The sequence below is a fragment of the Neodiprion fabricii genome, chromosome 5 (genome assembly GCF_021155785.1).
Source record: "Neodiprion fabricii isolate iyNeoFabr1 chromosome 5, iyNeoFabr1.1, whole genome shotgun sequence".
In the NCBI taxonomy this organism is placed as follows: domain Eukaryota; kingdom Metazoa; phylum Arthropoda; class Insecta; order Hymenoptera; family Diprionidae; genus Neodiprion; species Neodiprion fabricii.
Window position 1 is genome coordinate 1644231 of NC_060243.1, and position 23981 is coordinate 1668211.

At 48.9% G+C, this 23981-nt stretch overlaps 1 protein-coding gene across 1 annotated transcript in view; it reads left to right on the plus strand.

Moving 5' to 3' along the window:
- The window catches only part of LOC124183082 (AT-rich interactive domain-containing protein 1A-like), a 268981-nt gene that overhangs the window by 95066 nt on the left and 149934 nt on the right, over positions 1–23981 (plus strand). Inside the window, exon 3 of the mRNA XM_046571097.1 lies at positions 10584–10652. Coding sequence (XP_046427053.1) covers positions 10584–10652 — 69 coding nt within the window. The remainder of the gene's footprint in view (positions 1–10583; positions 10653–23981) is intronic.

Here is a 23981-nt window from a genome sequence, read left to right on the forward strand (position 1 = left end):
CCTCGCCCAACACAACCACCCTCCCTGGGTCCTCACCAACACGAAGAAAGCGAAATCCTCCGGTGGCGCAGACGGCCCTCGGCGAGGTTCGTGGAAAATCGGCGCTCCTCGCCCCAAAGTCTCGCCGCGCGGTTCGGACGATTATAGGTCTCCGACGTCGACTACAAGGACGACGACGGGTACGACGTGATCGCGGATTCGTCCTATCGCGTCCTCGGCTTCTGCACCCGGTGCACATCCGCCTTCTTTACATCTGCGCTCGACCCCCCCTATCGCTGCAGTTCTCCTTCTTCGGTTCTCCGGTTCTCCGTTTCGTTTCCCATAACTTTGTTCTTCTTTCTGTTTGGCCATATATTTTCCACGCGGTTACGCGTCCGGCTTCCTCATCGCACTACGCCAAGCAGCTCGTCAGCTTCACCCCGGGTGAGTACCTACCTAACTGAGCAACACTGACTCCACACCACACTATCCTTCGAAGTCCAAGCGACCGTCAGTCATTGACAAAAGTGTCGGTTACTGCGACAACGGTTTCTTAATCGGGTAGAAACGTGACCATCGAGGTTAGCCAATGAACTCGGTTTCAGTAGCGTCGTGATGTCCCGGGGTACAAGTTCGGTTTATGACAGTCGACGCGAAGTTTTTTCAACGGAGGGTAAGGGGGAATTGGGTGGGGGGAGTCCATGGAAGGGGGGGGGGGGGGGGGAGAAGGAGGAAGCAGTTGGCAGTGGTTGAGGATAAATGTTACTTCCCAACTCACGACTGTGTTCATACTTTTGCGAAAATTTAACTGTACCCCCGCGGTTCCTCGACGCCGCGCATCGCTCGGTGAGTGAGACCTGCAGAGAGAGCGTTAGAGAGAGTGAGAGAGTAAGAGTGAGTAGGGGAATTGTTGCCCAAAGTTTAAACTTGCTTGTCGACGACGAGGACGACTCTCTCTCTCTCTCTCTCTCTCTCTCCGTTAACAGGGTTTACCATGGGGGGCTGGTTCAGTAGTGTCTAGCTCTTGGCGTGCGCTGCCTCGCGTCATTGTCTCTCCAAAATCTCCGTACGACTTATTTTGTCGCACGAATCGCCGTAGCCTCGTCAGCTAGATCGTGGTATAGGCAGTGTTCATACCCGCAAGCGACGCTGGCCGTCGGCGTCGATTCGAAACTCCGATCCATTCTCTCTCCACGTTTCGTTGTTACAACCAGTGCGGACTCGTGAACTTGGAAATTTCGCGATCGTTCGCCTAGTACGTGGTGTGCAGTTGCCTCGAAGACTTTGTTCTTCCGAAGCCTCGAAGCTCTGGAGTGTGGACCGAATTGTGCGCGAAGAAGGACTTTGGCCAGGTAATCACCTTGCGATGCATCAATTTTGAGAGTCGGGGTGACAAGTAACAGCGTTGCTTTTCCTGCATGCGTGTACCAAACACTCGCTATCGTATTTATCGTTTCATAACGGAAATCCGGGAGATAGACAAGCGTCCTGAAATCGCTCGACTGTGTTCACCCTCGCCAAAAAGGGTTCCGAATCGTCGGAGGGAGATGACTCGGCGTCGCTCCCTTCTGAGAAAGAATTTCACCGAACCGATCGCGTCGCGGTGGGCGACGGGAGCCTCGCTAAGTCCCTTCTGACTCTCAGACCACCCTGTCGTCCACTGATTATATTGATTCAAGACCTGCCTACCAGAATTACGCGCCTCAGAGCCCTAACCTCGCCCAACATTAAAGTTTCTGAGGGTTAATTTACGCCGGCCAATTATATCCTCCACGGCATCCTACCGCTGTTGCAGTACCACTCGATTCGGCGGTGGGATGTTTGGATGTCAAGAATCTCAAGTGAAACCTCATCTATGCCAGCAGAACCAGTGTTTCCATTTCTTATCCGTTGCGTTATGCTTGGGTTTGTAGCATTCGTTGTATCCGGTAACAATTGTTCGTTGCGTGACTCGAGTCGGATCGTATGTCGATTGTAAAGGGTTCCCCAAGGGTTTTCTAAACACGGATTTGAAGAGGCGTATCTCACCCGTTCTCAGCTTGGATCTATCGGTATAAGCAGGTGTAGGTGTGTAGGCACTTTGCGTCTGGTGGCGCGATAGCGTGATCCAATTTGTCGAAGAATGCGCTATTGCGGGGCCGCTCACGGCGAGGGGGGGCAATTAATAGGATGTGAAGGCATGCATGTTGGCAGGCAGTGCCGAAGACTCGCTTCATTAGGGTTTACGTTAGGTTGCTCGGGGCAAGAGAGCCGGATTCTCCGTCAGTGATGGTGATGGTGCCGGTTGTAATGGTGGTAGTGGTAGTAGTGGTAGCGCCGCCGACGGACGGGTAGCTAAGGGGTTGATTTTTACCCGGAAGACCCCTTCCCGCTCATTGGTTTCCAATTATTGAAATACCGCCGGCGGCAAGGGTTAACGTCGACGAGGATCTTCCTCGTTTCCCAGCGTCAACGACGATGCCCTTGGTAGCTCGGTCCCCAAATCTCACACAGGACTCCTTCTCGGTATTCCGACTAAAATCTGGGTACTCCAAAGCGCCACGGCGAAACGTTAAAGCCTGAAAGAAAGAGCACAATGCGAGATTTGCGTTTTTCCAGTAGCTACGCAGCCACCGTACAACCATTTTTTCGATCATCGCATCGCCGTCGCGTGGCAAAGGTTCGAGAATAAAAGGTCGAGAGGCGTAGGAGGATTCCACGTGCGTCGAAGGCCAGCCATGATGCCTCGAGGCAGAGCCGTTTCCATCTCGCCCACTGGGTGGTCGGCATCCTACACGTATTACACCTAGGAGGCTATGAGCGGGTGTGCACCGGCACGCCGCGTCGTCTCCGTCCGGGGTTTCTTGTCTCTTGACAAAAGAGGGCGGGTGTATTCTTATACGTGCGCGGTGGCACCCGCTCCGGGTAAAGAGTCGACTCGAGCCTCACCCCGTGTCCGCGGGGGTGGTCGAGGGGCAGATGAGGACGAGGCCGGAGGTGCTGGTGGTGGTACTGGCGGTGGCGGTGGCTGCTGAGGTGCCGGAGGTGGGGGCGGTCCAATCAGCGGCTCGAACCGCGGAGAGAGGGTGGCAGGGGGCCAGGGGTCCGGGGGCGGCGGCCCACCTCCCCAAGCAACCACCACCGCCGCCGCCGCTGCCGCCGCCTCCTCCCCCGGGGCGACCTCCGCCACCTCCGCGGCAACGTACCGATCCTGGAGGCCCCGCGCTGCTGGCTGGCTGCCTGGCTGCTGGCAAAGTCGAGTGCCCGCGAGATATTCTCAGCACGAGCCACGGGATTCTAGCCTCTCGGTGGTGTTCACGGTACCCTGTACGTTCCCCGCAAAACACATTCTCTCAGTTCGCTTTTTCACGTTCAAGGGTGCCCCTGACGCATACCACCCATGTTTTAGTACCTTTTCGGGGTCCCCGTCGTTGCCCCCCCCCCTCCCCCTCGAAAGGTCGACCGACTTACGGGATTCACGCGCGATTCATTCCTGGGATTCGGTGAATGGTCAGGCGACGTTTACGCTGTCGCGTCGGCTCTCTACCGCGCGCTTTTGTCAAACCATCTGCTGTCTCCAGGCAGGTCCGTGTCCCTATCTGCTGGCTAGCGAGACACCACCAGGGTATGTACCGATTCATGTATATTACTCATCGTCAGAATTGCATGCTGTCAATATTCTAACGCTGTTTTTGACTGCCAATACTTGAGGACAAAAGTGCGGATGAGAAAGGGCGACAACCTAGTAGTGCAAGTTTCTTTTGTACGGACAGTAAATGGAATAAACAACCCTTTGACGATCGTACAACGATAATAAAAAGAACCAACTCAATGTGCACGCAGTTTCCAGTTTTCGTTCATAAGTACCTAACATTCGGAACAACCGTCCTACAGAAGGTGTTAGTGTGTAAATGTGCGTCGTGTTACCATTTCATTTCACCATCTCGCGATAATAAACGATTAAAAATATCTCACCCTGACTGTGAATTGGTAACGTCTTCGTTTCGCTCGTTTCTTTGCTGTTCTTCTTCTTTTGCCAACGTTCAACGATTGTGCGACGCTGAACACACTGCCGAGGAATTGAGACGCTCGGATGGCGCGATCAAGACGCGAATGATTCGATCCCTTCCGGACCATTGCGCGCGATTTACCGTCAAATATCACGACACAGGTCTTTGGCATCGTGGCCGACGCCTTGGCAGTCAGTGGTAAGGGATCGACGAGGTCAGAGTGGACACCTTAGCGTCGAAGTGACGACCGTTGGTTAAATTCTGGCTGAAACAAGTCTCGGGATCAGGCACTTCGATAACTACATTTTGACGTCAGCGATTCTAGAGTTTTCCACGACGATCACGCGACGAGCTGAGATAAGACGCGGTATAGGTAACGTCTAATCACCGACCTGTGAGCGATGGGCGGGGAAGCGATTGCGAAACTCGAGGGTTCTTTGCTGACGTACTGAATGGACGAGAATTACTGCAATTATGACGTCACGGTCAGCCGTGGGGCCAGTCAAGTCCGATCTGGACCCGATTGGTTGAGATAAATTTCCGATAGGCACAAGTTCGAACGAGTTATTTTCTCCGAGCTATTAGGCGTAACGATCAGCCCGGCCGACTGGGCATGAGTAATAATTATTCTTGGCGAAGCAAGAACTTCCTCATTTTTCTAATTCTACTTCTTCGACTTGGTCGGGAATTGTGTTATTAGTTCGTCGTCAGTCCGCGCATCAGCGTCATTATGATCACTGTTATTTTTATTATTGTTATTATTATTCGTTTACCTTTCGTTCATAATAAACGATTAATGCGGATTACGCATTCGGCAATGATTGGCACTTGTGGAAATTTTGTACCTAAAGTACGGTATACCTAGTCGGGTAATAAGTAATGTCGGTGGTAACGGAATTAATCTATACCACTTGTGTAACTTTTTTGTTAGGGTAAAAACGTCGCGTCCCCTTTTCTGGCCTTGTTTCGCTTCGTTACGTCTGAATGATACTCATGTACCTTTTTTTCTTCCTCAATTTTATACTGTCAGTTTGTTAGACCGCCTTTTCGTGCTCATAATTTTTCAAGAGACGCCCTTACAGTCTTTATAATATCGGGTTCGAAACGTGTACTTAAATTCTTACCGATCACGACGGTAGTCGTTGTTTTTCTAGCCTGATAAAAGATTCAATAATTGGGGTGAAAACAGCCCCGAATCAACCTGTGCGTCAGTGGTGATACGCGTGCTCGTTTAACCGAAACGTGTGTCGGTACGACACGACAGATACTATGGAACGACGCTTATAAACCTGCCTTGGGCACGGTTTTGCGTATGAAAAATTTCTTCGTGGACTTAAACTCGGAATAATAAAGTCGCAGATGACTCCAGCTCGCGTTTGTCCCTGCCATAAAACGCGGGATATTGGCACCCGGTAGATAGCAATACGGTCCTCCCTCCTTGTTGTGTATACTTTTCATAAACTGGATATTGAATAATCTCGAGTCTTGTATACCTACTCCTGTGACTTTCTTTTATCCCGGCAAATAGCGCTCAGATCTTTGCGCACCTTCAGACGACAAGTAGTCGACATATCTGATGTCGAATGTCACATCAAGCGCCCAAGTCGTTGTCAGGTTTCCGATTTTCCGGGTTATTTGAAGTGATTGGAAGTGTTTTGAACTAATTAATTCTTATAATTTTCTCAAAGTCTTTTCAAACCATTTGGTCGTTTGAAGTCTATTCAAGCCACCTTAACCACTCTTGTAAAGAGGTGATTCTAAGTAGTCTCCGAGTGCCTTGAACCCCTCAAAGAGCATCGAGGTGCAGCGAAATGGTATCGAAAGGGGAAATCTTTACCGGCAATCTGTCTGAGCGATATCATGATGCGTGGTATCGGTTCGCCGTGCATATTCTCCTCTGATCCATACTTAGTCGTGCATCTTTACCTTATTTTCATCTCTGACACGGTCTTATTCCGTCCCGAGCAGGCAAGGCTCGCTCCTCTTCTCTCGCCAGGGTGAAAACTTTTCCTCTGCAAAGTACCACGAGGACTGGCTCGAGGTTATGAAATTCTGATGGCTCATAAAATGTAAGAAAATTTACAGACTTCCCTTCGCGCTTTCCGCTCTCCGCCCTACACCTCGACTTGCTTGGCTCTCGCTCTCCTTCGCTTTGTTTGCGAATGATGGAAGCGAGCTAGAGGAAGAGAGAGGACGGATGTGGAAAGTTTAAAACTCCCGGCAATCGATTACGAGTCTCGGTTATGGAGGCGGCGAGTGTAGCCAGTTCACCACCCGCACCGTTTCATCTACCAATCGGTTTCCCGAATTTCACCATGCGATAGTCGGGCAGTAGCGGAGCTCTGCGTATGGTCAGCTGCTTCGGCAACTCCGTCAAACCAAGCCGGGAGTTTGATACACAGATGAACTTTGAGCAACAATTGTAACAGTGTCGCTCTTTGCCGTTTAATAAACCGTACACATCGTTCAAACATTGTGGAAAAGGTACTTCTCGAAATCTTATTTATGTTTCCGGCTAATTTCGAACGAATAAATATTCATTCAGTCCTGATGTTGCCCGAGAATTCGAAACTTATTCAATTCAATCACAGGATACTTGACATAGCTACGAAATAAGTTGTTGGTACGAATTTTAGGCGAAAAATTAGTTTCCGAAGTAAACAGTTACCACGAAACATCGAGATCTTATGACGAGGTTCGAGCAGTGAAATGAAAAACGCGTTTTCGGCGGTAAAAATCGGGTCGGGATTACGGGGAAAACCATCGGCGCGCATTGAACTGGTTTTTACGCCGACGGTCGTGATCGGCTTTGGGGATTTTTGTGGATTTGATAGCCGGTCGGGGAACGGCAAATAGCGCAGCGGGTCTGAAAGCAGCGAGTAAATAGCGAGTTGTAGCCGGTAAGTTAGTTACCGAAAGGGGGGGATGCCGTATTTAGAATCTCTTCACGAGATTAACAGTTGTCGTGACAGCGCTAATTCGCTTCCAGTCTACACTATGCGAAGCGGCGAAGAAGAGCCCAGAGCCGTGGCGCAGTTCCATCCTGCAGAGGAAACTGCTTTTGCAGAGAAGCGAGGACTGAAACTTATCTGATAGTTAATATAAAGACTGTCATGTCGCATATCCGACGTCGCGACGCCGCCGTCGTAGCCGCGCGTCGGATTTCCGCTTTCGCGTCTCTCGGCTTCGCATTTTCTCTCTCTCTCTCTCTCTCGCTCTAAGCACCGGGGGCGATAATCCTTCGGGATTTTCTAATTGTGATCGACGTTCCCGACTCGGAACAGACGCCGAACTTTAAATACGTCTTAAATTACTGCAATTGTGTTGAACAAAAAAAAAATGAAAAAATACCCGTAACAGCGAAACCGTGCAATCTGCACAGTGTAATTCACTCGCGTGTGATTGTTTTCCTTGAAGTGTTGTGGGGAAGAAGTTGAAGTGACGGGAGAAGATCGGAGAACTTCCTTAACCCTAATCGGTCACTCTTAATCATAGAAATGGGTTTAATGGAGAGCTTATTTTCCGATATCTTCGGCACTTTCTTTAACTTTACCGATGTTTTACAGTACCTGAACAATGAATTTTGATTAGGAAAACTGAGAGACAAGTTTGCAATACTTAAACATTTTTTTATAGATTCGTAAAACTCTCTTTTTAAGCAAAAAATCACTTTTGGGGTCAATTTCGCCCAGTGTGACAGTTACGCGACTCTACCGAGGTGCGACCGACCACGTTTAACCCTCCAAAAACCCGCGACGATTTTTGGCAGCTTTACCGGCCCTTGTCAGAGACGAAATAATTAAGGTATCAGATAGTATCGTACCGCATTGGAAAGCGTGGGGGGCAATGCAAGACTCAAAGCCACCTCCACACCCGGTTGTCTCGGCTGTCTCGGCGGCTGGCACGGCCTCGCACGCTCACCCCTCGCCGAATATACCCACGTCTACAAGTAACAAGAATTACACGTAGGTTCGTTACTCCGACCCCAGCTGATTAAAGATCAATTAAATCGTCTCGTGCCTCGCCGAGCCGTGGCTAAAAAACTCAACGACGACGGACATCGTCGTCTTCAGTTTGCACTATACAGTGGCTGCAGCGCACTATAATTTTCCTAATTCAATTCAGCCCCTGGAAATTGTTGTTACTTCCTCGATCTGTCGATTAATTAATCGAATAGAAGGAATTGGACGAAATTGTTTTCCCGAGGTGTTGCACCGACAACTTCTAGGGGGCGGGGTGGTTTCGTTCCCCGCTCATCTCTATCTACTGGAATGAAAATCCTCTCTGCAGTTTGATCCAATTCCCCGATAGAGTTTAGCCGGCATTTTCCTGCACCCTGCCGGATTCATGCCCGAAAAATAATCGCTCGAGAGAGGTTTTTAGCCGTTCTCCGCCTCGCCCCTAAACCCCCGTGAAATTCGGCGTATTTACATCACCCTCAAAACTCTGACCTCAAGGCGAGGGACCTGCAAAGGTGTTTGTTCAGCGAGGGATGTGCAGGGTTTGAAGACAGGGTTATTAAGCCCGCGCCACAGACCACATCAGAGCCGCCCGCAAGTTCCTTCGGTAGGCCTGGTTATAAGCACACGGATGCAACCATCGCGTACGCGGGAGTAAATTTCCGGGGAAAAATATGTCTATTCTCATCTTTGGATTCTCGGTAACGTTTAATCATCCCGCCATGTCAGTCTTACACCGATCACGACGTTCCGCACCGTAGGCACGTTGCAGCATCGTTACGAGAGGCTAATTTTACAAGCCAGTAAACGCCACGCAACGACGAATAATTGCAGTGCAGTTATTACTTGAAGTTATTCGGTTGCAGCTTCAGCAAATAAATGGAAACGGCTTCGTTGCAAAATATTCGTAGGGACAGGAGTTTGCGGGAGCTTTTCCGAATCTCGGTTCTTCGGTCGGTACAGTAAAATAATCCCGCTCGGATTCCCGGCATTGCGAGATTCTTCAATTTTGCCGTAGATGATTATCAGGGTGCAAGCTTGCAGCCGAATTTCGTATCAACAAACGCAAACCAGGCGAAAATGCATCAGGTAGGTAAATACGGAGCTGGAGGAGGAGCCCGTCGTCATAACCCGTTCGCCTCGCGCAGCGCGGTGCTTTGAGCAAACGCGGCATATTAGATTATTTACTTTGCGTATATTGCCTACGCTTAACCACTTAACATATCAGATCTCCCCCCGGCCCCCACCCTCACACACACGGCTCTGTATTTCACGCCGCGATTAGACGCGTGAGTGCCTATGTGTTATCCATAATCTTGACGTGATTGCCTTCGCATGCTCCGAGGACATATCGCTCGAACCCACCTCTATTTTCACCCCTACCCCCTCGCCTCACATGATATTTACTGATTCGAATTGCTTTCCTGATTGCTGCAAAGTGCTCCTCTCTATTGATACGCTTGGGTATCCCGTCATCCCACTGGATCAATTTTATCCTATCAACTATCGCTACTCGAAATCCGCTACGGGATAAACAAGTTTTTAAAACTCTTTTCTCACTTGTCGTGATTCGATTTAGACCGTTTCTATCTGTAAACTCAAGTACGGCTCACGCTTGCGCAAGCTGAACTATTGCGATGTACGATGACCAATCACCTGAGCGTAATTGCTGCCTGTACACGTCGGGTGATCAACGGATCTGATATAAACGCTTGAAAATTCTCCTGGTAGCCATTTAACAGCGAATATCAGTGTAATTTATAATTAAAAACATTTTTAATGTATACCTACACTTAATTTTTCGAAGGCAACATATTTCATACTTGTCAAAAAAAAATTTTACAAATCCAGGTTTGAACTATGGTGTAGCAAGATAATCTATTACCTACTTATGGTACAGTGCAAAAAGTATTATTCTTCTTCTTTCTATCTCGATTTTCACGATAAAAAAATATGTATTTATGTATCCGGTTGAAAGATAAGTAATCCGCACGTTATTTTTGTCGCAATTAAGCGAGATTTCTTTATCGTGTCAAATGTAATTGCAGAATCTAATTATTTAGCCGCGACTCGTATCATGCCAATCAAGGAATCGGAGCAGAGGTCAAGGGGTTTGTTTCTTGGTAGGTTAGCTGATGGGCGTGCATGTGGGCAGGCAAGTCGGTTAATTACTAGATTACTCGGTCGCACGCCATGCGGATCACCGAATGCACCGTAAGACGTGGGGGAGAGATTTAGGAGGGAAAGAAAAAATTGTTATTACAATAAGCCTGTTGTCAAGCCTGAGTGAAACAATTTTCGTGTAGCAGTTAAACGAACTGCAAGACGTTAACCGTCAACCCTTTTGCAGGAGCGATAGAATATCGCTATACATATAACAACTACCAGAGCTCCGCGGAATTATCTCCAACGGGTAATTACAGAGAAATGTATGACATTCGTGCATGACTGTAATTAATTCCCGCCCAATTATCCGGGGCAGTCGCAGACAGATAACCGCGGCTGAGTCGCGCACTATCACTTCTAGCGTTCCCTGCACACCGGCACAACAATTACAAATACACCCCATGCGCTAATCATGCGATTTCTGCTTTTTGTTTCAGGTATGTTTTCAACCTAGAACCTCTTTCGCTCCGCTACTCACGGTATTTATCAGTGCTTAAAGCGTAGCCGACTCACGATCGACGAAAGCTCTAATCATGCTAGCGAGTCGATGCGACACCGAGTGAGTATTATTGCCATAGACAATTACAAGTGTATCGAACGATGAGAAAACTTGCATGGTAAATACGATTTGAAACGGTTTTGGGAGGGAGAAGTCGGGGGTGGATGTTACAGGCTAGCGAAGCTTTCGAAGAAATTATGGAAAGAATCTCTTATTTAGGTTTGTCAAATACGTCGATAAAAAAGTGTCGAAAATATTCCGAGGAAAGTGGTGAAAGGGGATGGTTTGTAAAATTTCAGTCCACGTGATAAGATCGAGCATTATTAACGAATTGGAGAAGCAGTTTTTATCCCGCGACGAGAAATGCATGATATTTTGCGACCAGGGTTAAAAACTGGGGAGGGATCGGAGAAAACGAATGAAAAGGAAAAGGAGAAACAAAAAATGAAAATGGCGTGTGCGGCCCGTATTGCAGGGTGCAACTCGGCTCCGCTGCAACTGGCACTGGGGCTAAATTAGTAATTAGAACTCTGACGTAAGCGTGTGTTGGATTGTTTCGGGTTCGCGTGGTCTAACCCGCGTCGTTCCGTGCTCGAATCGGGGGCCGCAATGGGGCCGGGGGTTGTTGGGGGTCGAAAGTCGGGGGCGAGGGGTCGGGGCCAAGGGTCTGCTGCGACAGGTACGGCCTCGCGTGACCCGATCCCCGGAGAAGAGGGGCGAAGGCGGCGGAAGGAGGTGGAGGCAAACGGCGAGGGATGACAATTATGCCCTACAGGTAATTGCCAGGTAGCGGCTAAACAGAACGAGCGCCGTTCCGAGAGCGAGAGAACTCGCCTTGGCGCTCCTTTCACCCCCTCCGGGGGTGAGCTTTCCGAACGAAAATCACTGTACTTAAATTCACCGCCGTGAAACTGTTTGGCCTTGTAATTTCAAGCGTAATTTTTCATCACTCCCTCTGCACCCGTGCTGCATTGCGAACGCTCGATCTTAAATCCCGAACGTAATCTCAGACACGCTTGATTTTTCATTGTACGACAAAGAATTTGATAATATACCGGGCTGTAATTTTCTGACAAGATTTGCCAGGTGGTAGTTGTTCGGTTGAAAATTATCGCCGAAATTTTTTTTTCTTCTGCTTTCTTGTTACCAAGATTTCTCAGCCGATAAATTCGGGGGAAAAATATTATGTCACATCGTTCCGTGAAAGTAAGTTAACCCTGTGAGCTTAAAGGAACAATCTTGTATAAATTACTCGTGATGTGAAATATAATCGGATTATCCAATCGGTGAATGTCATGCAAAGGGGCAACGGTTTTCAATCCAGGTGAAAACAAAAAAGAAAGAAAACACTTAGAAATTATGTTCTGTGACTATGATTGCGACCGTAATGCGGGTACGGACAACTTTTGGGTACGAAATCTATCGTGATCGGAAATAGTAAAATTTTGAACCTATCTGATTATCTTGAAATGAAACTGATCAATTTGGAGTAAATAATTTTTTTGTGAGAATATAACGGTCGACAAATTTCGTTCATTAGAAGAAAAATAGTTTGGAAATGGATTGACGTTGAATTTAATACTCAGGGTAAGAAAATTAAGTGTATATTTTACAGCAATTAAGTGGCAGGATTTAGAAATTCGATATGCCTAGTTAGACCAACCACAATTAATTGATGCAGATTTGACTTAAAAATAAGTGCTGTCCATACATTCACCACGACAGATGTGAAATGTAGATTAAATTGTTTTTTTCCGTTATCACCCTCTCGTAAAATCCCGATGCGCAGATTTCTTATATTTCACATATTTCACCCCCTTGATTCGCGCGCGTCGTTTAAAATTACGGGACGACGGGGGATGACCGCTTATATGACCAACATTGAACGGGGAAGATTCGAGGGTAAGTATAGGCCCGAGTTTGCCGTTCGCCCCTCCGGCGCCAAGCTCGCTCCACCGTCTTCGAAGGCCGAGAAGAGCTCCCACAAAATTAGCCGCAAATATGTGTTATTTCGCGATTCGCAAGTAACGTGCACGCTCGAGCATTTCGCGTGTGCGGTGCACGGAACTCGTCGTCCGCTGCACGCCCTCCGCGTCACGTATGCATTATGAAAGCGGGCGCCCAGCTGGCACGGCGTCGTGTGCCTTTATTTCGCACGCGCGATTTCCCACGTTTGCAGCCAACCCCCGAGGCGCCTACACGTGGCTCTTGGAGACGCGCGTCGCTGCCCGGAAGCGGAAGTCGCGATGCGCGGTGTATACCGGAGACCAGCAACATCCGCGAGGGAAATTTTGAAAAAAGGTTGGAGGAGTGTAAAAAGAGAAAACAAGGAACGGGGAAAAACAGCCGAGGGACAGCCGCGCGAGTCGATCATGAAAATAACCGTTGCCAAAGTTTTACCTCAACTTCCACGGACGTCGCTCGAAAAAGTTACACATTTTTTTTTTTCCCTTCTTTTTTTCTCAATAAACAATTTATTTCACCTAACTCTGCAGTGCACAGTGCGAATGATTCTTTTCTCCGAATTTCGCGTTTCCTTCTATTCCTGGGGATGGGGGAAAAATAGGGGAATAATCTGCAGAGTTTCCAGAGACTGGAATTGTCCGCCGACGTTAAACGATCCTTTCCAGGTCATTATAAAGCCATTAATCATATAAATGCGGCGGTGGGTCAGAGGTTGGGAGACGCGGCGGTCAAGCGGAGTGAATTATCAATAAGACAGGCCAGAGGTATCCGTCCCTCTAGGTTTCCATCCGACCGCTGATACACTCCGCGGGAATGTATTATTCAATCTCCATACCTTCTCTCACTACGGCTTAGCTTAACGCGGACGCGTCGTCGGTTTGTAGACACCCTGCAGCCAACGAATCCTTCGCTTCGACGACACCTCGACTCCAGACGCGATGGCAGACTTCATTTTTCTCACCCCCTTTGATTACGGGTTCTCCATACTGTTCTCTGTACAGTGAAATGCATGCGCAACATTTCACGTATGGATAAGAAACTGGGTGGCGAATGATGAGAGAAATTTCATACAATTCGTTGCTCGGAATTTTTCGATACGAAATTCTTAACCTCTTTCTTGTTTCTTTCGATACATTCTCTTTATACTATTTATTCTAAAATTATTTGGAATTTACTATTTGCTACATTTTTTCGTACGTGTACTTTGTGAATTTTGTGAATTATGTATCTTTGTGACGCCACCTAGGGGACACCGTCCCATGGTAATGAAATTCTATTCTATTCTATTCTATATTCTCTGAGTTGTGTATAGTTTTTAATCGAAATTCGGTAATGTGACTGTTTCAAAATCGTTTTAGTATCTCTTGTCACGTTGGCAAATCTTTGTCTTTATTTTCCTCTCTCCATGTTCTTCTCTTCTTCCGAATAAGAAAAGCTAAAGATTCAACATTCGCGCCGCAATGCCAAAAAATAATACGTTGATATGACTACGAAGACGATCGTTCTCTGCTGGGGGATGATCATGATATGATCGTGCAATTCATAATGTATATTCGCTACGCGGATCGCGTTTGGCTATCGTCACGCACGTGTTATTCCAAGGCAAAGACGAAGCCTGGAAGTAAGTACGAGACACGTCCGTACTGCAGGAGTATCGAATACATAGATCGTTGTATACGCGAAGTGAAACTCCACGCGTTGCGAATCACCGTTTATCCCGGAAAACTTACAACGAGGAGAATAAAAAGCAATCAAACAAAACAAAAACGATCAAATACATGAATTAAGTAAAAACCCGGAGGTTGTCCCTAATAGGTCAATTTCGTTTTGAGGTAAACGTCTTACCGCCGAGTCTGTAAAATTCGAGAAGGTGGGAGAAAGAAGGGTCGCGTTGGAGGGAGGGGGGGAATAGATAGACAACTGGAAGCTGATAATTAGGTTGATTTAGGAAAAGCCTAAAATTTGATGTTTACTCTACGTTTCCCCGTCCCAACGCGGCTAATCAAGAGATAATATATTTGCGTTTTATAATCCTTGGTCGGCTAAGAGGGCGAAATCTGAAAGCTTAGTGGAATCTCTTCTCGGTCGGATGGTTAATCTTTCCCCCGCCGTCCTCGAAAATCTCCCGTTGAACCAAGACGTCGAGTCGCGTCGCTTCGCGCGAGTCTTACGCGAACTTAACGGCTTATTTTATCTAGTCATATTGCGGAGTAATGTTCATTCGAATTTTCGTGTATACTCGCAGCGAATTATCACGTCGCGTTTCCGATGATACAGACTATCCAGACTATGCAGGCGAATCCATACCGTAAATAAATTAATCCATAGAACACCACAAATTCACTGGAATATTCCCACGTAGGTAAAAGTTGTGTCGAAGAAGGGTGCCTGAAATCGAGGCTATTCAATCAAGACTTGTTCGTCCTTCGGCGGGAGGAAATCTCGGGTATATCAGACTCGCGAGTGTTGCGGGTATAAAAGTAACGATAAAAAGAGGACAGGAGAACGAAATCCCGGGTAAGAAACGCGGAGTAGCTTTGCTCGCGCAGTTCTGATTAGCGCGAAACTTCGCGGTGCAAAAGCACAAGGAGCAGCGACTTGTTTACTGCGAATCGGGTGAACCGGGATACCGCGGGGGCTGAAGGAGAGCGGGACGAGGGAGGGGCGGCGGAAAGGTGGAAGCGAACGAGAATTGGCGAGCGAGGAGCCGTGCTTGCGGCAACATTATCTAAAATTCAAGCCGTAATTACTTTGCTGGGCGGCGGTTTCGGCTGATTTATAGTCATCGCGCGCGATGCAGCTGCGTGGGTGTAAGTAATTAAAAATGTACCATCGCGTGGTACGCCGCTGGCTAAGGGAATCACCCGCTATGAAGAAGGGCGCCTGTCCTCCTCCCCCAGCCCCCTTCCCGACGGGGGGCGGTGGGCCCCACTTGGCACTGCCTTGCCCCCGTTCGTCGGTGTACCAGTCCTTCCTATTTTAAGGCTTGGAGTCCCTCCTTTTCTCGCCTTTATCTTACACCAGACCTGCAGGCCTTCCGCGTGTAGCCACAGTCGAATCGAAGCGGAAGCCTGAAGTCGTTTACTTCGATTCCACAGTGTTTACTCGATTTTCTGTTTTCTAAAATTACATTATTTTCTCCATTTTTCGAGTGGCCACTGTAAACGTGACCGCGTTATTTATTTTCAAGTGGTCCTAATTACAATGAGCCAATTAGAACATCGGGAGGTATAAAATTAAGAACGTAAGGAATTCGAACGCACGAGCGAACCTGAGTGCAGGCCGGCTTTCTCATTCCCATTTTGTTTCCTCCGCGCAATCAAATCTCGGTTGAGGTAACATTCGGAAAAAAAAAAAAAATGGAAGGAGAGGGGGCTTGGAGGAGAGAAAAGAACACCGCACGAAAAGAGGTCCCGGCTTCAATTAATTACCTACCCCGCGGTACTTCCTGGCTCCGATATCCTCTGAGAAGTCATCGTGTGTTCAGTCGACGGTTCGAAGATTCGAATTACGGCGAATAGCGCGAAGGAAAACAAAAAAAAAAGCAGAGAGCAGAGAGTGAAAAGAACAGAGAAAAAGCTTGGCTACAGAATTCACCCGTTCATTTTCTATCCGATTTTTTTCCATTTTCATCGCTCGCCTTGGATAATCAGATGGGAAGAAAAATCGACGATAGTCAGCATTAAATGGCGGTTATGCAGCTATCTCGGGAAATTTCGCGTGTCGGTTGACTGGCTTTATACTCTAGAGCCAGCTCGAGTCTCGAGTCTCCAGTTATCGTAGGGGCTCTCGAGAGAGTGCAGGAGACTGGGTTGAAAGATGACGAGTGAAGAGATGGGGGCGTGGGGAGGACGGAGGACGGAGAACGGCGAGGGGCGCTTAATTAGAGCCAGACTTCCGCAGGATCCTCGAGGCTTCCCGAAGTCTAAACTTGTCTTCCTGCAGTTTATCCACGCAAGAGGCTCGCTATCCCATATCGCGCATTTCCTCGTTCGCGGTGAAACCATCGTCTTTCTCTCTACTCGTCTACTCTCCTTTTCACGCTCGTGATTCTTATCTGTCTCAACGACGAACAGTTTGAACCAACGGTTGCTATGTCGATTTCACCTCGTACAGGTTTCCTCGTTCATTCTTCTTCTTATTAACGCAATTTGGAGTTCGAATAGGTACATATATCCACTTTCCAACCACGTGCGTGCAACTTTTGCACGCAACTGTTTATTCGAAGTTGTATTATTTATATGCACACGAGTGACACAGCGTCGCCCAGTTGGCCAGACATCGATCATCTCGACGTGGCAAAATGATACCTCTGATCTCTTGTCCGGGATTTTTCACTCTTCATGGTTTACTGGGACTAGCCTCGTTGATACCAGGTGGGCAGTAAGCCGAGAGTTAGAAACGATGTGCGACTTTGCAAACCTTGTGTCGTCTGGACCACAGGACAATTGATTTCAACTGCCTGGAGTCTAGAGAGAGGATATTAATCGAGTTGATGACGTGTCGGTCGCTGCGCTGGGCCAATCGCCGTCCGGCTAATTACACCGTCCTGGTGGTCTGACTCTGTAATCTTCACTGAGGTCGTCGTGTCGTCTGGGAAAATCTACGGTTATATAACCGCAAGCCGATCGAGACGATGGTCAGAATCGAGACGAAACTGCCGCCTCGTCCTCGCTGACCATCGTCCAGGTGCAATTATCCAGCACGAAGACCATCGACGGGAAAAAACCGATGGACCAGACGGCTCGAGTCTCCTGATCAATGGTTGCCCGGCGTAATCCTGATCGCCTTTGGAATGGCCGTCTACGTGGAAATCGATAATCTCGTTTGATGGTCGGGGAGGCGAGAGGGCGGCGACGTCTTCCCTTAACCCCGGCGTTGGCCTGGGTCCACAGGTTAATTGATCATTCATGGTTAATACAGCCGAGTCGGAAGGTGATAAGGGCAGAAGCCCGGCGCCTGTCTCGACCTAAAGGGACGCGCGACGTCCTCGGCTTCGCTTTCAACACGTCGGTCAGTACCTCAAAGCCGCTTCGGATCTCACCACCATGCGTCGTCGCGGTTTGCGTCTCACTCATTGCTCTCAGAATCACACCTTCAATTAATTCAACACACGAATCGGCCGTTACTTCGAATCCGGTTAAGGTACCATATTCGATATCATATGCCGGACTAATTGCAAGTTGATTCGGAGACCAGTCACAGTGTTTAGATTGCCGATTATCGCGATTGGCTCCATTAACGATTAACTGAATCAACGGTGCCGCAATGAACGCGGGAATCACTCGATAATCATCAAAACAATGTGATTGATGTAATAATACGCGGAGTTGAATCTTCAAGTGCCATCAATCGTAGCACATCAGCGTCGTGTATCAAAACAGTTCACCCTGTCGTTGTGCGAGAAAGATATATTCTGGACTTGGCCTCTTCTTTCCACCTAGCAAAGGCATCTTGGGGTCAGGAGTCAGGCCGGGGTTAAGATGACGCGACGAGGTTGGCGAAGAGAAGAGAATCCAAGAACACCTTGGGGAGATTACTAATGCCGGCTAACTACGGGCAAGACGCCACGTGAGGGGTGACCCAGGTCGTTATTGCATTCCCGTACGCGGTGAGCAAGGGTTGCTGAGAGGAGCAGCCGAGGGGGAAAGGAACGGTAGAATACCCGGCCCCCTCCCTCCCTCCCTCCCTCCCTCCCGCCCCCTCGCGCCGACTACGTGTGTATACATACAGTGTATAACCTATTCTAGGTGCGGCTCTGCTCTCTCTTATACGAGTTCCAAATGAAGTTCCCAGTTGCTTATCCACTTTCGTACGTGTTTCCTTACACACCACCTTCAGATTATTACTTAGCCGTGCCTGGAATCCGCGCTGAGAATGTATCGGGTCCGACGAAGTGTGCCGACGACGCTGTTTATGCAGATTCCGGTTTGTCTCAGTCACCCGAAGCGTGGAAGAAGTCCGTCTTATGGGTCCTGTGCACCCTTCCGCTTTGGCTCTACAGTCACGAAGCTTTAGTTACGGACTCGGCGTCAGCCAGTTCCTCGGGTCTAAGTGGGATGTAAGAGGATAGCACGGCCAGACCAATGGCGAGGCTAACCAACCGTTAACCATCTCTGAATACACGCAGGGGTGGAGGGACACTGAGAAGCCGCAATTCACATATTGAGTATCAAGTTTCGCTAGCCTAGACCCAACTTATCTTGTATCAACTAGTAGCCTGGTCCGAGTCGCCAAGTTTACAAGACGCAAACGGCTTTAGCAGTAACACCGATAAGACCCCGTCGAACCATCCTTGATTCACTCCTCCGTTTATTTGTACCCATCCCATTACTAGGGCTTCTTGTTAAGCTGCTGTTGTGACTCTGCTCAACGCGCTTTTGAAAAGCTTTTTTTCCTATTTTAAAAGCAGAGGTTTTCATATCTCTGCAATAAATTATCAAACTGCATCAACATTTATTAGTTTGTTATTATTTTTGTCTGGAGAAGTTTAACGATCAGCCGTGCTGACGTTTGTCGCCAATTTTTTCGTCTCGACACTCGACTGCATCCCAATTTCGACTCGCTGCAATTCTGGCCGAACCTCAGGGTGGAGCTTGCAAGTTCTAACAGACGCCTAAGAACTTGGAGAGGCGGACCGCAAAGGAACCATTCAATATATACCGGAGTTCCCTCTCTGCTCGGCGAGAAGCCACATCCGGTCAGAACTAACGTCGTAATCTAAACTAATGCCCGCGCTTTTGTTCCTCTGCATATAGTTCTCGTTAAGACGAATTAATTCGATGCCAAGACGACGATTTCAGAGGTTGAACCAACTTTGGCCGGCCGCAAAACGTTCTACCGAATATATTCGCTGATGCTTGAAATATCTACGTCGTCCGTTCCAATCAGTTTCGACAAGGGCATGGCACGACGATATTTCAGGTGATCGGAAAAAGCAGCCTGTTTCTTATTTTATTATTTATCTTCTCCGGCTTGTCAATTCCTGCTTTACTCAAACGTAGCTGGTGACAGATTACGGAGGCGTTGGCATTGGCGTGGCGGTGATACCGCAAAGCTGGGGTTCGAGACGACGGGAATGAGCTGTGAAATGGCCTCTTTTTTCCCGAGTGACCCCGAGGCCCGCCCCTCTGTTTCCCTTACGACATAGGCGGCCCAGGAGAGAGGAAAAGAGGGAAAGAAGTGCGAGGATGAAAGAGCGAGAGAGCGAGAAAACAGGCAGGGATGGTTGAAAATTGGCCAGAAAATTGCGCGCACTTGTAGCGAAACTATATTTCTCGGTTATATTTTCATATCGTACCTGCGGATCCGTGTCTGAAGAACGGTGATCCTCACGCGGCGTCTTACAGCCGCGGAAAGCCCTGGGCGAGGCGGCCTTCTTTCCCCATTACAGGATGCAAATCAACCCCTAATTTTAATTTTACGTGTATTAAAATATCCCGCAGCTGACGGGTCCTGCGGGAAGACGAAGGGAAGTGGAGAGGATCGCCCCGGTATATACAGGGGGATAACAGAAAGTGAGAGAGAAAGAGTGAGGCGTGGTTATATCCCGAGGGATTAGTCGGAAAGCGATTTCTCGGGGTGAGGTGTACCGCTGCAGCAGCCGAGAAATACACAACGAAATATCCCACCTTAGCAGCGGCGTTCGGTTCGCTTCCACCTTGGGTGGATGAATTCAGATCTACGCAAACGCAGCCGTTCGACCTGGCCACGTTCACCGCCACCTCACCTACTCAGGGGCGTCTCGTTGCCGATTCTAATCTACATACACTCAGCCCCCGAAAGCTCGCGAATCCGCGCTTCGCTCTTCCGGAAAATATTGTAATTGGTTGTGTAGCATGACGCGCGAGACACGAGATACGAGATTCGAGATGAATCTGGATGAATTCTGAGATTCCGGAGGATTACCGGGGGCAAGATCCTCCGCAAGCTCATGAGCCTTCATCCGCGAGAGTGGTTCGACTTCGAATATTGTTGAGAACGAAAAATTGACTATGAAGAGCTGCGACGGCGATCCAGAGCCACTGAAACCTAGGTGCATGTTTTCCTAGGAGAGAATCAATTCGTCACGTGTCTATATCACGTGTTCACACAGCCCATACCGAGACCTGTTCTTGCTAGGGTGAAGCTGGTTCGAATTCGGAAGAGAAACTACGGGGTGGTTCACCAGGACACAAAGAACCGTTCCATTCCTCGGCAGAGAAAGTTCTTGAACCGGGAAGCCGGACGACTGGGAGAAACTTTGGAAACCCCGTTCCTCGTCTGGAGGTTGTAGTCGGGAACTCGGGAAGCCCGTTGCTGAAGGCACCGGCAGTCAGTCAGCGAGCCAGCCAGCCGGCAGCTTGACCGTCAACAATAATTGCCGGCAGTCGCTTTTGTGTCGGGCATATACTGTACGAACCTCGGGAAGGTTTCCTGCGCGGCCATTTATACCGTGGCCTCAACCAGCTCCAGCCAACTACCCTGCGACCGCTTGTATGGGAGGACGAGAAGACCACCAAAGCCAAATGCTAACCACCTGCCGGAATAACCGCTTCAGTGTTTGCCTCGGGTCTTATTTCGCCGTGAAATTTTCGTTCATTATTGACCAGGACCCGGGAATATGACGAGGTTAAAAATTCGGAGTGGCATAACACATGCGGCGGAGGTATTTTCCACCTTCCCTCAAAGCGCGCTTGTACCTACCTACCAACCCGTCGGAAGAGTGCGTGGTAGCCTTTATAAATAAAATAGCAATGCTTAAAAATAGGAGGGGGGGTATTATTAACTCGCATTAGAGAGGGTGCTTCTGGTCCTGGAGTGACGGAAAAGGCTGCGGACCGCGCAAGCCGCAGCTGATGCCATCGTGCCGTGGCATGTCGTTGAATAATTTTCACCCCGGACGTACGGGAACGGATAAGACAGGCCAGAGGCGAATTTTTCATTGCCGTTCTCTCGGAAAATGGGCGTCTCCGGAGCCTGTTTGCCTCTGTGCATGAGAATATCCAACGAGAAACCGAGGTTTGCAAAAGCCAAGAGGTCCCCATCAGAGGAAACTGTTTGGAACTACTGATAGCCTTTTAATCGCTACTGGTTGAAGTCTTACAGACTTTCAGCTTCATTGACATCAATTAACCCGATAACACACGTGTGTTACCGAATCACCAACGTGATTAGCGCGTTTAGCGAATCTAAGGTCCAGATCTTCAGAGTCCGATTTCGGTGTTTAATTGGTGTCCAGTGCATGTGTACGTGTCTTCTCTTCACCAGACGAATCGAAGATCTAAACGATTTTTTGATCCTGATTTATCTCGTGAATGGAACGGAATTGCGCTCAACGTGCGACTGACCACCGCATCCAGCAGTAAAGTTCTGAAAGGAACATTTTCTTCCCTAACGGAGAGGAGAGGGGGATGAAAGGAGGACGTGGAACTGGGCGGATGTATTGAAGGTAATCTAGCCACGAAAAGCATTTTCCGAGGTTTGCTGCTAATTTTTCAGAGACATCTTGTATATAGGATCCCGGTGATGAAATGACGAAAAAAACGAAACGTGGAGAATATTGTTGACGCTTTAGTGGAAATAATAAAAACTATCACGGTAACGATGGTTCGGTAACTGTGACGTATCGTGATAACGGCTGTACGCAGGATACGAAAGTCTCGAGTACGTCTTTGACATGCGCCACACTGCACCGACACCTGGGAGTTGGTCTCTGCGGATGTATATACGCCCTGCTTTGTGGCGTAGTCCGTCTCGCTCGCGTTACCCGCGTAATTACGAGGGGGGAAATTAAGCACCAAAGCAGCCGTCGGTCCGTTGGTCGGTTGGTCTGTCGGTCGGTCGGTATTTTGCAGTAGGTAAGGTGAGGCAAGGTAGGGCGAGGCAAAGAAGAGGCGGGCGGAAGAGAAGCGATGACGACGAAGACAAGGATCACGCTCCCGCCCCCTTTATTCATCTCCCTTTTACCACCCTGCTCTCCGAGCTTTTCCCATCCCCGACTCGGCTTCTCCTTCTGGTGTAGTACTTGCCGGCAGCCTTCCTGAGATCCCTGCACCGGATCGAGCCACAAAGCGGCCATTAAAGGATCATATCGCCGACTGCACGGTATTGCAAAATTCAAAGAGATCGGACTACCCGGTAAATGGGGAAGACGGTGAACGCTTCAGACCCGAGGACACCGTCAACGCTACGCCCGTTTCGAGCACCCACTTCTCTTCGGCGAGTTGGGCCGAATCTCAGCCCCTCGGCGTTCGCTACGTAAACAAAGTGCTCTTGCTGGTCAGTCGGCTGATTCCAGCTCGATAAACAGGGTTTACTAGTTACTCGCGGGTTGGCCTCATTACTTCGTAGATAGGTCTGGCCAGGCTTAGACAAAACCGTGCCCTCGGCACCGAGAGCGGTGCTTTTCGCGCGGCAACGCTGCGAGGTAATGTTTGACGTGTTGTTGCGATCCGTCGACTCCGTCCTCTATTTTATTCAGTGAATACAGACGGCTTATAGCTCCCGTTGGCGACGTGACCGAACTCCGGAAAATCTCCTGCACCAGGAGTCTTGGCGAAACGTGGTATCAACTCGTTTCGAGGATTATCGAAGAATTCACAGCTCTCTGCACACCTTTGCTTCTTTTTATTCTTCGTCTTCTTCGTCAGTTGAAAGTGCCGCACCTGCAGGCTGTCACGATACGGTGAAGTTTTCGAGAGATATACGTTCGCGGAACAATGATGACGAACAATCGAGAGGAGAGCGGTGGTTACTCCTGGCGAGTATCGCGACGCGCAGGACTGAAGATAGACAAAGTCCACTGGGACAAACAGCAATTCAGAACGCGGCCTCGACGGTTCGTCTCCTATCTTGACGCGTTTCACAAAACATCAGAACCGTGTCGGCGAAAGAGGGCGAGGGGAGTCAGAAGAGGGGGGGGGGGGGGGGGGGTCGCGAAGCGAGGCAGTGTCAGAGGGAAGGAAGCTGCCTATATATGATGGCCCCCATTCAATGTCGTACTTTGAAAACTTTGGACGTTAAGAGAAAGGGTGACTGGCTGCCGAGGACGTATTGTAAAGGCCGTGTCTCCGCGATGCGGGGGTCGAGGGACGAAAGGATCCAAGAAGGGACCCACACGCTTGCACGGTGGCACACGATTTAAGCGAACTAGACTTCGAAGAAATGTCTCCGTCCCCCCGGAGTGGCTGGAGCCAAGGGTCGGGGAAAGGCGGGAAATCCATTCCTGTAGGACTCCGCCGGAAGATGAAGCCGTACGTCATATGGCAGTACGAATTCATCAAACGGAGTAAACAGTCCCCGCGGATATTTTCGACGCTTGGTACGCCTGCACCTTGTAACCACCGAAACCGACCGGGGCCACGTACTGTAACTAGATGAGAAGTCATTCGTGTAGGACGTCACGGTGGCGGGTATCCTCGTCGCGCTGGCTGACTTCCTGGC